At 32.7% G+C, this 14894-nt stretch overlaps 1 protein-coding gene across 2 annotated transcripts in view; it reads right to left on the reverse strand.

Annotated features, from left to right (window-relative positions):
- Window positions 1–642: 642 nt before the first annotated feature.
- Window positions 643–14894, reverse strand: part of CAPS2 (calcyphosine 2) — a 44320-nt gene continuing 30068 nt past the window's right edge. For both annotated transcript variants that reach the window (XM_032296032.1, XM_032296030.1), the window contains 4 exons: window positions 13399–13553; window positions 7781–7900; window positions 5064–5160; window positions 643–1942 (listed from right to left, as the gene is read on the reverse strand). In XM_032296032.1, the coding sequence (XP_032151923.1) occupies window positions 1767–1942; window positions 5064–5160; window positions 7781–7900; window positions 13399–13553 (548 nt within the window). In that variant the 3' untranslated portion in view covers window positions 643–1766. The remainder of the gene's footprint in view (window positions 1943–5063; window positions 5161–7780; window positions 7901–13398; window positions 13554–14894) is intronic.

Below are 14894 nucleotides of genomic sequence, written 5' to 3' on the forward strand. Positions count from 1 at the left end.
AATATCTCATAAGTAGAGCTATTTCCCACAAATAACCACATGTGAATATTTATATTAGGAAAATTATGTTAAATCCCCAAAGCAGCTTCCCTTTTTTTTTTACAATATAACAGCCTATACATTTTCGGATCACAGTAACAGAAAAATATGACATGCTAACATCAAGAATAGGTTTCTTAAGAACTAAATAAAAATTATCTATGAAAAACACTACGTGCATATCGAGCACCCCCACTATCAGTCATTTTAAGAAGAACAATTTTTGGGTTTAAGGTATCTATAGTTGAATGAATTTTTCAAAAAAAAGTGACAAAAATAGTGTTATAGACTTATTTCTGTCAAAATATCTTCTAGCATATTGTTTTAATTTTAATAGCCTAATCTTTTTAAGTCTAGACATAAAAAATTTTGTCAGTGAAAATAGCACTAAGAAGTTTACACATATTTTCCCTCTCATATTTTAATACTAAGTTTTAGTACCTTCTCAAATCTTGAAAACTTCAACTTTGAATTTGTTGGGTTCATATGTATCACAATTCTCATGTTGCTGCCAAGTATAGATGGATATAGTGGTATGTCTAAAATCATATTCTACAAAGTAAATATTTTCATTTTTGAATCACTTATTTTTTCTAATTTATGTTATATTAACATAGAAAATGTAAAATTATGAACTTGGAAACAGCTCATAAAGTTGTCTCTTTTCTGTTTTCCCAGGAAGAAATGACTAGCAAAGAATTTAGAAAGCATGATTATAATGCATGTAACTATTAAATAACATATATTTAGAAGGAAATGTTTCAATTGTTTGCTATACAAAAAGAGATGTTTAGAATATCACATATTCATTTTAGGATACAAAATACACTTTCACGTTTTAGGCAAGAATTACTGTACTATTCCTTAGATTCATATATGACACAATATACTTTTAGGATCTTTGTTTAATAAGATAATGTATTTATCTTAATAATAAACATTTCCCCTTTCATATTGTATTGTTTCTAGCTAAATAACAATTGTTTACTGGTAAAAAGGATTGTAGTTAAAAACAGAATAAAAGAACAAATGTAACTGGTCATTAGAATAACTACATTGTGCTTTATTTAAACAACAACAGTACATGATTCAGAAGACAAACATTTACAAGACAAGTCAGTATTTAAATGAGCATCATTGAGGTAAACCTCCATTCTTAAAATTCTATATACAGAAAACATCTGCAATCACACTGCTTGAAAAATTTCTCTTGCATATCCTTTAATTATTTTAATATTTTCATATGTTTTAAACATATTGAAATATTTCATTCTCACTGGTTTGGGGCCCGATTCTAATTTATCAAATTGACAATGGTGGCAAATATATCCCAAGGAAGAAGTAGCAAAAAAGCAATGTGAAAGGATAGGAAACTTGGTTAAATATCTGCTGTCATATTGTTTGATGCAGATGTAACTTTTCTACTGAGATTAATAAAAAAAAGTGACCTCTAAAATATATGCAAGATAAGTAATAAACCAAAAAAAATCTTTTCAAACATATGGACATGTGAGCATGCATACACATGCACAAACATGCATATAACCCTACATCTATCTTTCTGGATATTTCTCTTTCCAGATTCAACATTTTTGAGAGGAAAAAAAAAAAAAAAACAGAATAAAGAAAGTCCTAGGAAAATATATTCCAGTGTTCGATCATCCTTTACACTGAAATCATCTCTCCAATAAAATGCTTAGTGCTGATGACATATGGATTGCTAAAGACTAAATCCCCCATGGAGCACGTAAGATGTTAACAAAATCTTCATCATCTACTATTTCTATACTTAAACCTTCATAGTAATCTTCAAATTCACCATATGACACTTCATCAGACTTGCTGCAGGCAACTTTTAATGTTTCTAGAAACCATGATACGATTTCTTCCTCTGTGGAATGGCCTGTAAAATAGTACTGACTATGAAACAGTTTCCTGAAAAGTTCAGTGAAATGACTGATGATGACAAAGAAATACTTAATCATCTTATGAAATCTTTTCCACAATTTGAAATCTTATGTCAAACTACCAGCCAATTTATTTACATATGAACTGGAATTATTTCATCTCCCTGCACTGATCTATCTCCAGGATCCTAGCATAGAACACAATGTTTTTGATCATTAATTTTTAAACAAGAACAAAGGAATTAAAAGATGAAAGGAAGCTATAGCGAGTGGTCATATAACACTAAAAAGAATAAACAGAGGCCCATACACAGTAGTAGAAAAAGGGTCAAAAAATTTCTGTGTGATCCTCTCAAACATTTTAAAGTCAGGTTACGTTTTAAATAACAAGCTTAGACGGCAACACCACTTAAGCCATTTGTCTAACAGGGTGGACAAAATTAAGGTGAGAGTTAACTTTTTTCTCTAATGGACATATAAAATAATGCATTATAAAGTGTCTTTCAAACTAAAGGAATGAAATCTGTTTTGAATATCAAGAAGTTTGCTTTCTTTTAAAAACATACATAAGAAATAGAGAAAAAGTATTTTCAAAAATACAAGTTGAATGAAAAAGGACTGAATAATTATGCTATGCAGAGATGGTAATATAAAACAATAAAATGAAGTTGTAATTGGATATTAATCAAGGCTAAAAATTAATCAAGATCTAGTCTATATAAAAACATAAATTTTGTTTACCATCCATACCTCTGAACAGAGGAGTTTTAACACAGCGTTTTTTTCTAAAGAAATATTTTTTACTCAAATTTATATTTCAAATAGCGAAGAATTTCATATCTCCTTTATATCCCTCACCAAGGAAATATCTACCTCCTATCATCTATAACTAAATTTTTTTCAGCCCTCTTGGAGACCAGAAAATATCCACAGCAACAAATGTTATACTTCTAAAACTATTACACAGAAATACATTTGGGATATCCCATTTCTACTAAATCTTAAAACACTTTTTTCTAATATATTACTTAAGCAAAGTTAAGGAGGAATATTTTCTATAGTTAAAAATAAATTGTATGTGATATAAGAGTCATAACTTGAAATTAATTGTAAATTGTGAACAAACTATATCCCAGAGGTGGGCATGGGAATAGATTATAATTTGCAATGATAAATAATAGTAGGGGTACTTTATTTCTTCTTTGAAATAGCAACAAGTGTTCTTCTATTTAAGAATATTTAGTTTGCCTGTTATCATTCTTAATGCGAACACAAAGACAAATTATGGAATTTCTGAAACCAAGAAAGGCTTTCCCAACAACAAAAACAAAACCCTCATCAAAAATTCCATGACGCATAATAAAACTGAAGCTACTTTCACAACCTAATATTATTGGATGAGAAAAGAGAAAGAGAAAAAATACATGCTGTTAAACTATTTCATTCTTATATTTAGTATGACTAATTAAGAGAAAGAAACAGATAATGACATGTGTTTAATGGAAACAAATACAGTAGCAACAATTAAATATACACCAGAAATTCTCTTACAGTAACTGTAGTTTATTTCATGTATGGATAAGCAAATTAAACTATTTTGACCTGAAATAGATAATTAGAAATTTGGAATCGAGTGTTGATTAGCTTTAATCCTCATAACCAAATCTCATATTTTTATTTCATAATTAAAAGTAATAAATTAACCATACATGAGGGTTAATGATGATAAAAAACCAAAGTAATTACAGTGTATCTCTTTTAATAGTAAGAAATAAAATTCTAAAAATAATAGTATTCTATGGTATTTAGCAGTACAGATTTAAAGGTGTAAGTTGAAAAGAAATTATTCATAAAATATGGTCAATAAATATTCATTAAAGATGAACAATTAATAAATATACAAAAAATATGTTTAACCTCCCTAGTAATGAAGGAAATGTAAGTAAATGGGTTTTTTAACCTATCAGATTGGCAAAGTGAAATTTTTTTGCAAAGTTGTGGAGGAAAAGAACTCTTCAACAAATGGCTATATAATCTAGTATAGCCATTTTACAATGTAATTTGGAAGTATCAATTAAAGTTTGAAATGCAGATACCCCAGTAATTCCAGATACTAGCATCACTCCAGGAAGAAGTAGAAAACAGGCCTTAAGAGTCACAAATAAGTATATTTATTGCTTCATTAGTTGTTCATCAATAATTAAAACTTAAAATCTAACAATAAAAGAATGGCTAGGTAAGTGATAGTATATTGATTTATTAAAAGAACACTACGCTTCAAGATAAAAAATAAGGTGGCTCAATGTAGATTAACATATAAAGAACTCCAAAACATACTGGGGAGTATAAGAAGCAAACTATATAACATTATGTTCAGTGCACCTTTCATGTCAAAAAAATCTTCAAAAAGTATTAAATATTTACGGTATGCAGGAGTATGCATACAGCCATAAAAATCCATAAAGTAAATTCATAACAGATTAACCGAAATATATATGCTAAATGATAATTTTGACTTCTACAGAAGGAAATGTAACATAAAGAGGAGAGTTGTGGTGGTCAAATGCTTTCTTTATAAAAAGGATGCACTTATAAAACAATTATATAAAAATTTAGAAAAAATATAACAGGACATGAATCTCTAGAGTTATTTTCAGAAATTTACAATATCCTCAAATTTTAATAGATATATATATGCTCATTCTATGTATAGCTCCATATGTAAAGATGCTCCTTCATTTCACCAAAATCCTTAAGTATAGATAATTATATAAGCAGATACAGTAAAACTAACTCTGAGAACTTGCATATGTATTTATCTATTTTCTAAATCTATTTCATTCTTTTTAACTTAAATCCTTTACTATCTCCTAAGCAGGAAATGAGTTCTACATTGATTATAAATATCAAATAAACAAATGAGTACAGACATTAGACCTAAGAATTTTTAAATGAAGAAAGGCAAATAGTTCTTACGTTTCGAGTTCAAAAAAAAAAAAAAAGTTTATTTCCTCCCTAATGGCCTCAGTCTAAGCTTCGAATTAATATAATTTAAAGATGTTATCTTTATTAGGTAACATTTTCAAAATCCAATGAATTTTGACTCAGAATAATTACCTGAAATTACTTGAGAATGCTTCTTTGCACAATAACATTTTCTTATGTTTATAATAGGCACACTGCCAGTTTTGTTGAAATCCAGTTTCATAAAGGCCTAAATAGACAAGTATTATTATTATTAATTCTTGTTTGTTTGTTTGAGACAGAATCTTGCTCTGTCACCCAGGCTGGAGTACAATGGCATGATCTCAGCTCACTGCAATCTTTGCCTCCTGGGTTCAACCTATTCTCCTGCCTCAGCCTCCCAAGTAGCTGGGATTACAGGCACCTGCCACCATGCCCAGCTATTTTTTGTATTTTTAGTAAAGATGGGGTTTCACCATGTTGGTCAGGCTGATATCGAACTCCTGACCTCAGGAGATACACCTGCCTCGACCTCCCAAAATGCTGGGATTACAGGCATTAGCCACTGTGCCCGGCCTGACAAATGTTATTTTTTAAGTAAAATTATTAGGCATAGGAATCTAATTTTATATTTTACAGTAGGTTATTTCTGAGCTATAAGCAAGATATTTTAAAAATACTATATTAATATCTGAAAGAAGTATTATAAATACAGAAGAAAAGATAGTGAAGCAAGATATTAGGAAATCTGCACTCAATTAGAAAGTTCTACCACTTTCTAGAATCCTGACCTTGAGAAAGTAACCTGACCTCTATTTCTGTGGCCTTTCTCCCGTGCAAACTGAAGAGATGGGTAAAAGATCTCTCAGGTAACTTCCAGCTCTAGGATTCATATGAAACATATAAATAGCCAAAAGAAATGGTCAAGACAAGTATTTTAACTCAATAAGTGAATTTGCAAATATTTCCTCCCTAAAATCAATGAAAAAGTGAAATACTTTTTAAATTAGTTTTGTTACTCTATTTCTTGAAAGTTAATACACTTTTTGAAATGGTAATTGTGTTATTGTTCCTTTAATTTGGTGTAGCCCTGAGTATCATAAAACATCATAAAATATTTCAGTGGGAAGAGTATTCGCCACACGAAAGACACAAGCTACCCAAAGCAACATTCTACATTTGTAGTAGGGTCAAAGCTAGAATCAAGTCTGGTTATTCACAACAGTGCATTCACAGAAATATGGAAGCTGTTGTAGACTGAATTTGTTTCTCCAAAAGTCACATGTTGAATCCTAATCCCTAGTACCTCAGAATATGACTGTATTTGAAGGTAGGGCCTTTACAGGGATAATCAAGTTTCAATTTTAAATGAAATCATTAGGGTGGTCCTCTATCCATTATGACTGGTGTCTCCTTATAAGAAGACAGTAGGGCCAGGCACAGTGGCTCACACTGTAATCCTAACACTTTGCGAGGCTGAGGTGAGAGGATCACCTAAGTTCAAGACCAGCTTGGCCAATATGGCAAATCCTGTCTCCACTAAAAACACAAAAATTAGCCAGGCATGGTGGCACGTGCCTGTAATTCCAGCTACTTGGGAGGCTGAGACAGGAGAATCACTTGAACCAAGTGAGCAGTGAGCCAAGATTGTGAGCAGTGAGCCAAGATTGTGCCACTGCCATCCAGCCTGGGGAACACAGCAAGATTCCATCTCAAAAAAAAAAAAAAAAAAAAAAAAAGACTGTAGAACACAACACAAACAAAGGGAAGACCATGTGAGGACACAGAGAACAGGCAGCCATCTGCAACCCAAGGAGAGAGGCCTCAGAAGAAACCAAACCTGCCCAATACCTTGTTTGTGGACTTCTATCATCCAGAGCTGTGAGACAATAAATTTCTGTTATTTCAGTCACCTAGTCTGTGGTATTTTGTTATGGCAGCCCAAGCAAACAAATACAGAACTGCATAACACTTCTCTTGCCCTCTATTTCCATTACCAAGATTTATGAAACAGACAAGCCTCCAATTTCTATTCCAGATTCTGAAACCTATCACCAGGAAGGACATGGAAAGTAAGAATAAGTATACATTTATAAATATTATGTGCTGAATTTGTCTAATTTAAGGTTAGTGTCTCTTGCTCAGTAAAGGTAGAGACTAATTTTTCTATTTGGGATTTATATAATTATTTACATTACTCTACATAGAATAGCTTTGTTTCAGTATTAAGTACATATGCAAAAGAAAAAAGAACACTGCTTGAAAGTATGCTCTAAAAATGGCTATGAAAATCCAAGTAATACATAGCTTCCTATTAAAGTCAGTACTCCTGTATTTATTTCCGATTTAACATGATTATTTTAATTCAAAATTTAATATTTATCATGTATATTCTAAAGACCAGAGAAACATTTTTTAGTCATCACCATAAAACCAAACGTCTGTCTGAAGTATACACATTGGAACAGCCACAATGCTAAGAATTGTATATTCATTATCTTATTCAATCTTTATACCAACTCTGTGAGATAGACCACTTAGGCTTAGGAATATTTTATAATGTATATATTCACATTGCTAGTAATTTATGGAGGCAATAACCTATGGAGCTAGTAACTTGTTCACCAAAGTTTGAGTTCAAATTTTATTTTCCCCTCCTAGTATTTTTCTAAAATACATACACAAGTTATTATGCTTCATTCTAGGTAGATTTGTATGCATATGGACTTGCTTTGTGTTTACTACATCCAATATATGTTACAAGTAAATAGATTTAAAACATTTTAAATGTTAATCCATTAAAGTTTTAAAATACTGAACCTAACAATCTATTAAAAATAACAATTTGAAGGATTACTTAACAAAGTTACCTTTCGAACAAATGATTTCCTATATTCATTCATTTCACCAATAATATTACGTTTGAATTCTCCATAATCAACCTTGCCATTGCCATTGTCATTCATAATTAGCCATGCAGACTCAAAATCCTAGAAATAATGAGAGATAACTGTTTCATTTTTAAGTTTTATATCGTCACAACAAAATCATCTTAGTTGTATTTTGTTATATCTTTTGTAGTCCTAGATATGATAGCTCATTTAATATGAACATTGAAAAAGTTATAAAAAAATCCAATCAAAGCCACTAAAAAAGTGATTTAGAAGAATCTGTGGTTAACAGTTCTGTAAAGTCAAGAGACATTTAGGAGTGGCAATAGCTCACAAATTTATCTTTTAAATTTTATTTTTGATGGACTAACAATTGTATATATTTATAGGGCACAATATGATATTTCAATACATGTCTACATTTTAGAATGGTACAATCATATCTATCATCTTAAATATCACTTATTTGTGGTGAGAACATTTAAAATCCTCCCTTTTAGGTATTTTGAAATATACATTATTATTAATTATAGTTACCATGCTGTGCAATAGATCACCCAGAACTTAATCTACTATGTAATGAAAGCTTGTACCTTTTTCATTACATAGTAGAATTTGTTGTTGTTAAAATATTGTTTTACTGTGATAATTCATAACAGAAATTTTACTCTTTTTAAATTATACTTTAAGTTCTGGGGTTCATGTGCAGTATACACGTGCCATGGTGGTGGTTTGCTACATCCATCCCCCCTCATCTACATTAGGTATTTCTCCTAATGCTAGCCCTCCGCAATACCCCAACCCCTGCTATCCCTCCCAAATCCCCCCCCCCCCCCCCATTTCCCCCCCTAGCCCCCCAACCCCCAGGCCCCAGTGTGTGATGTTCCCTTCCTAGTATCTATGTGTTCTCATTGTTCAACACCCACATATGAGTGAGAACATGCAGTGTTTGGTTTTCTGCTCTTGAGTTTGCTGAGAATGATGGTTTCCAGTTTCATCCACATCCCTGCAAAGGACATTAACTCAACCTTTTTTATGGCTGCATAAAATTCCATGGTGTATATGTGCTATATTTTCTTTATCCAATCTATCATTGATGGGCATTTGGGTTGGTTCCAAGTCTTTGCTATTGTGAACAGTGCTGCAATAAACATACATGTGCATGTAAATCGTGTTTATAATAGAATGATTTAGAATCCTTTTGGTATATACCCAGTAATGGGATTGCTGGGTCAAATGGTACTTCTATTTCTAGATCCTTGAGGAATTGCCACACTGTCTTCCACAATGGTTGAATTAATTTACACTTCTGCCAACAGTGTAAAAGCATTCCTGTTTCTCCACATCTTCTCCAGCATCTGTTGTCTCCTGATTTTTTAATGATCGCCATTCTAACTGGTGTGAGGTGATACTGTAATGTGGTTTTGATTTGCATTTCTCTAATTACGAGTGATGATGGGCATTTTTTCATGTTTGTTGGCTGCATAAATGTCTTCTTTTGAAAAGTTTCTGTTTATATCCTTCACCCACTTTTTGATGGGGTTGTTTGTTTTGAAAACTTGTACCTTTTAACCAAATTTCCATTTTCCTTACATACCACCCCCTGCCCCATGCTCTGGTAACAAATTTATCTTTTCAACTTTATTTCTATAATATATCTATATTCTATATATAAACCTATATATAAACTATTATATATATACAAACCTATATATAGAATATAGATATAGATATATAGAGATATCTATCTATCGATGTGTGTGTGTGTGTGTGTGTCTGTATATGTATGGTTACCATTTACTCAGTTTTGAATACTTAAATACTTTTAATGTATTATATTTCTATTAATTCAAAACTCATTTCAGGTCCTAGAATACTTCCAGTGGCATTATAATCACTAATTATATTTCTGCTAGTCTTCGCGTTTGAAAATATAGATTTGAGTGACTCTAATGTTATTCTAGAATTTACACTGAAAGGTATAATTTTAAATAAATCCCTTATGCCAGTTCATTCACTTTACCATTACCATTTACTTCTTCAGCAAATGCACTATTTAATAGAAAGTTCTATCACAGTTTTCCTTGACAGCAAAGAAATTGCAGCATCATTTTCTCAAACTCAAGTAAATATATTTTTTCATGTTTTAATCAAGTTGTTAGCTTTAAATGCAAATGTAAATAAAATACCTAGCAAGGTGCTTGGCAAATAATAGGTACTCAAAAAATATCATCTTTCACTCCCTCCTATTTTTTTGAAATAAAATTTTAACTAGAAAAACAAAATCTAAAGATGCCTTCCTTCCCTCAATTCTCAACAACCCCATACATCTTTGTCTATCATAATGTATTGCACATAATCCAGACTCTAAGTATCTATGCAGTTAAACTGAAGATGAGCTTGACCTTTAAAATCATGAGTAATATGTACAGGAGAAGACCAATTTGTTTACCAATTCGTGGATTATTAGAATTGAAAGATACTTTTTGAAGCTTAAAAGAAATAATTTTTGAGAATTAAGTAATTTAACATAGATAGATATAGATAGATAGATAAATAGATAAATATATATATACTCCTTCTTTCCAAGATATAGTACAGAATGGAAAATAATTACATTGAAAAAAAACCTGAAGTAAATCATTGATAGTATCTCCACATAAATTAGGTTTTTTAGGGTACATATCATATTGTTTTAATCCCAACTCAGGGAGAATGGCTGACTATGCCTTCCCACAAACATTCCCTAGTTTCAAATTAGACTCAGGTTAGTGATTCTTATGTTGTTCTTCTCAAGCTGTTTGTATATGCTTATCATTGCATGAGCAGTTTACAGTGATATTACAGAAAAAAAAATATTAAAATATATGAGAAAAGGAGGTAGCTTATTCACATTTTCATATGCTCCCTCTATGTTAGAAGTCTTACATAATTATTGTAGTTTTTATTCCTAGATCTAATCATAAAAATTTAGCAAATTAATCAAAAAGGGAGGTATAGCTGTGATACAGAAAAAGTACTAGACAGGAACATATTATGTGTGTTCTAATCCTATATCAGCTATTAATTACTTGTGTGTGATATTATGAACACATACACACATACACATGCAAGCACACATGCGTGCACATGTGCACACACAAACACACACACACACATATATCTATATATGTTTCCATCCATAGTTCCCAGTTCATAACTCCCATTGCCCTTCCTTGTTACAGTCTTTTATTATAATGTTAGGACACTTTAGGCCTCAAAAAATGGAATCTCTCTCTGTGTGACCTTCTCCTGCCCTTCTTTTACGTGCTCCTTTCCCTCTTCAAGGCAGAATCTTCCCCTGCCTTTCTGTATTGGAGCTGGCCATAAACAAATTCTCCGACCTGTTTATCTAATTGTAGGCCAGAAGACCCCATTTCAGAAGGAATGCTGCACAGAGAGGCCAAGAAGAGTCTGAACAGGCATTCCTTGCTGGGTTTCCTCCTTCGGTCTATCAGTATTAGGTCATACACTTTTGTCCAATCACATTTCTACACAGTTGTCCATGTATCAATCATGTCTATCCACTGCAGTCTCCACTGTCCTCTTGCAGAAGCCAAGAGGACAGGGTTCAGGGAGCTTCTGGATAGCTAAGCTTGTGGAGGTTCCTGGAGGGAGAGCATGAAAGCTCTGCACTCCCTCCCCCATACCTCGCCCTATTCATCTCTTCATCCATAAACTTTGTAATATCCATTAGAGTAAATCAGTAAATATATGTTTTCCTGAGTTTTGTGAGCTGCTCCAGCAAATTAATTGAACCCAAGGAGGGGGTCATGGGAACCCACAACTTGAAATTCCTGATCACAAGTTCCAGGGACCTAAACTTGTGACTGGTGCCCTACGCAGAGTGTGTTGGGAGAAAGGATTGTCTTGTAGAACTGAGATCTCACCCTGTGGGACCTGAGGCTATCTCCAGGTAGATAATGTCAGAATTGAATTGAATTGGAGGATATCCATTGGGCGTCTACTTCTTTGTATGTGTGGAAGCCCCACATGCATTTGGTTGCAGAAGTATTCTGTGTTGATTATTCTTGTGTGAAAGCAGAGGAAAAGCATAGTTTCTGTGATTTTTCCATTTACACTCATGATTATAGGCAAAGACATCAAGATTTTCTAATTTCCTATCACTGTTTTGTTGTTGTTGTTGTTGTTTAACTCTACAAAATGAAGAGAAGTTAGATGATCCTTGGTATGTATCAGTGGGTGGGCCAAAAGATTAAACATCATAAAAACCCAAAAGATGGGTATGTCAAAAAAATGTTCGGCAACATCATATTGGCACAGAATTTTACAGCTGACAAGGCATATTCCCATGTAATTTTCTCAGTTGAGCTTCCAACAAACTAACTATAGCAATTATCCCTGATTGTTCAGGCAGAGCCCATCAATCAAAAAAGTTAAAAGACCAGTCCAAGATCACAAAGTTCAAATAGTAAAGTTAGAACTTGAACCTAAATGTCATAAATTCAATTTACAGTGTTCTTTCTACAAAATACACATCTTGTGACAAGATCATTTGAAGCAAAAGAGAACAATGCAAGAGATCCTTTATCTGAAATCCTTGAGACAAATATGATTCATGTGCTTTAGAATAAAATCCAACCTGCTTAGCATGATGCGCAAGACGTGTACCAGACATTTCTCTCCATTCTTCTCTTTTCCTTCCTTCCATAAATTTATCCATTCACACCAGTGCATTATCTATTTAACTTTCTATATACTGGGTTCTATTTCAGGTGTTAGAAAAAGGAACACAAAAACACCCCAGTCCCTGCCCTGATGAGACTTCATGATCTACTTGCAGGAAAAGACAGAAATACTTACAAAGAGGCATGAAAAAAAAATAAAATAAGAAATTGGTACAGAAAGGACTGGGGATCAGACAGGAGTGTACCTTTAAACAGAAGTGTCAGGGTAATGCTCTTGGCAAAGAAAGCTGTGGCCTGAATGATAAGAAAACTCAGCATGCAAAGATCTAGTGGAAGATTATTTACAGTGGAGGGAACAGTATGTGTGAAGATTATTAATTATTTGCAGTGTCGGAAACAGGCCACACTCCCTACCCCTCCAAGCTTTCATGTATGTGTCTCCTTTTCATAAAATACCCACTGTCTGACTCACATTCCTCTTTCTCCCTTGTCTGGTTAGTTCCTCCTCAACCTTCAAAACTTAGCTTGGACATTTCCTCCTCCAGGCATCCTTCCATGATCTTTGTTCTTCTTCCCCATAACCTGTCTTGGAATCAGTTACCTATCCCATGTGTTCCAAAAACATTCTCCATTGAATGCATAGTTAGTTTTATGTTCATTTTTCTTCAATTATGATGATCTTGAGAGTACAGAGTATTATCTCAGAGCTTAGCACAATGCTTGGTTATTAAGCTCTTTATAAATATAGGATGGAGCAATGTTTAAACTTTAAAAACCAACAGGGTTTATCACCTAATGGCTTAACACTGCTAAGAGGCCAGAAGATGAAAACTAAAATTTCAGTAGAACAGTGAATAACACCACCTAAGAATAACTTATCCACTGCAGAGAATTTTCTGTGGCACATACCTTTTCAGACACTTCTAAGTGAAACACTTTAAGAGCTTGCTTAAAATCTGCCTTATCTAGAAGTCCATTTCCTTCCTTATCCAACTGTTGAAAGTATTTTCCCAATTCAGTCAAAATACGAACACCTCTTTTATGTAGTTTTTCTTTTAGCAGATCTGTTCAACAAGAAGAGAGATGAAAACAAATTGTTCCCATGCATAAATGTATAAAGCCACAGTTATCTTTTGTAAGAAAATTAAAGTTGATGTAACTGAAATAAGGAATGTGAATATTCAAACAAATCAAATGTAAGACAAAAGACTCTGGAAAATAGGATGTTTTTAATCCAAAGGATTAAGTATAAAATCATATGTAAATATGCCAGAACTATAGCACCACTGTGTGGTGGAAGTGATGTATTTTTAAAACAGAAAATACGGTTTCACTTTATTACCCAGAGAATAACCTAAATGTTACAAATAAAATATTAGATTTTGTTGCATAGACAACTTCTTTAACCACTCCCATATCTTGAATCTGTTTTCCTTTTCTTAGTTTTTATCAGCCGAATTACAAAATTGATGACAGGAAAGTCTCTCAAAAATTATCAGTTCAATATTTTAAAAATAGCTTGAAATCTTCAAATTGTAACTTGTATGTAAAATAGCATCAAGGTTTTTGAATGCTATCCTGTACTTATATATTTCATAAGAGGTTATATCCTTAGCTCCCTAACATTCTCTTTGTAACTGTTATTTTACTTAATGCAATTTATGCCATATTTACTTAAGAATAAAATGGTAACTTTAATAAAGCAGTTATTAGATGAATACATGACAGATAAAATACATAAGATAAATACGTGAGGAAAAAAACACATCACTAAGTTCAATTGTGACAAATACAAATATTGTATTGACTATGATATAACAGAGAAAACTGTTTACAAATAATGGCATCAAGAACATTTGAGAGTTCAAACAAAACTTTTCAAATCTGTTTCTTGCCTTCTTACTGTGAGCACCTCATCTTTAAAAAATAAATCAGGATTCATGAAAATTCATAAATTAAGCCAAGCATGATAGCTCATGACTATAATCCCAGCACTTTGAGAGGCCAAGGTGGGAGGATCACTTGAGCCCATAAGTTCCAGACCAGCCTAGGCAACATAGCAAGACCCTGTCTCTATGAAAACAGAAAAACAAACAAACAAACAAATTAGCCAGGTGCAGTGACAAGCACCTGTAATCCTGGCTACTCAGGAGGCTGAAGCAAGGAGGGTCACTTGAAACCAGGAATCTGAGGCTGCAGTGAGCTGTAATTTTGCAACTGCACTCCAACCTGGGCAACAGAGCAAAGCTCTCTCTCTCAAAAAAAAAAAAAGATTCATAAATTATATGTTAATTTCTGTGATTGCTTGTTCAATATCTTTCTCCATTTTAGCCTATGAGATCCAAGAGAGTAACTGCCTAATTGAGTGTGTATATATATGTGTGTGTGTGTGTGTGTGTGTGTGT

Source organism: Sapajus apella, unplaced genomic scaffold, assembly GCF_009761245.1.
Source record: "Sapajus apella isolate SASKATOON/1434 unplaced genomic scaffold, GSC_monkey_1.0 scaffold2, whole genome shotgun sequence".
NCBI lineage: Eukaryota > Metazoa > Chordata > Mammalia > Primates > Cebidae > Sapajus > Sapajus apella.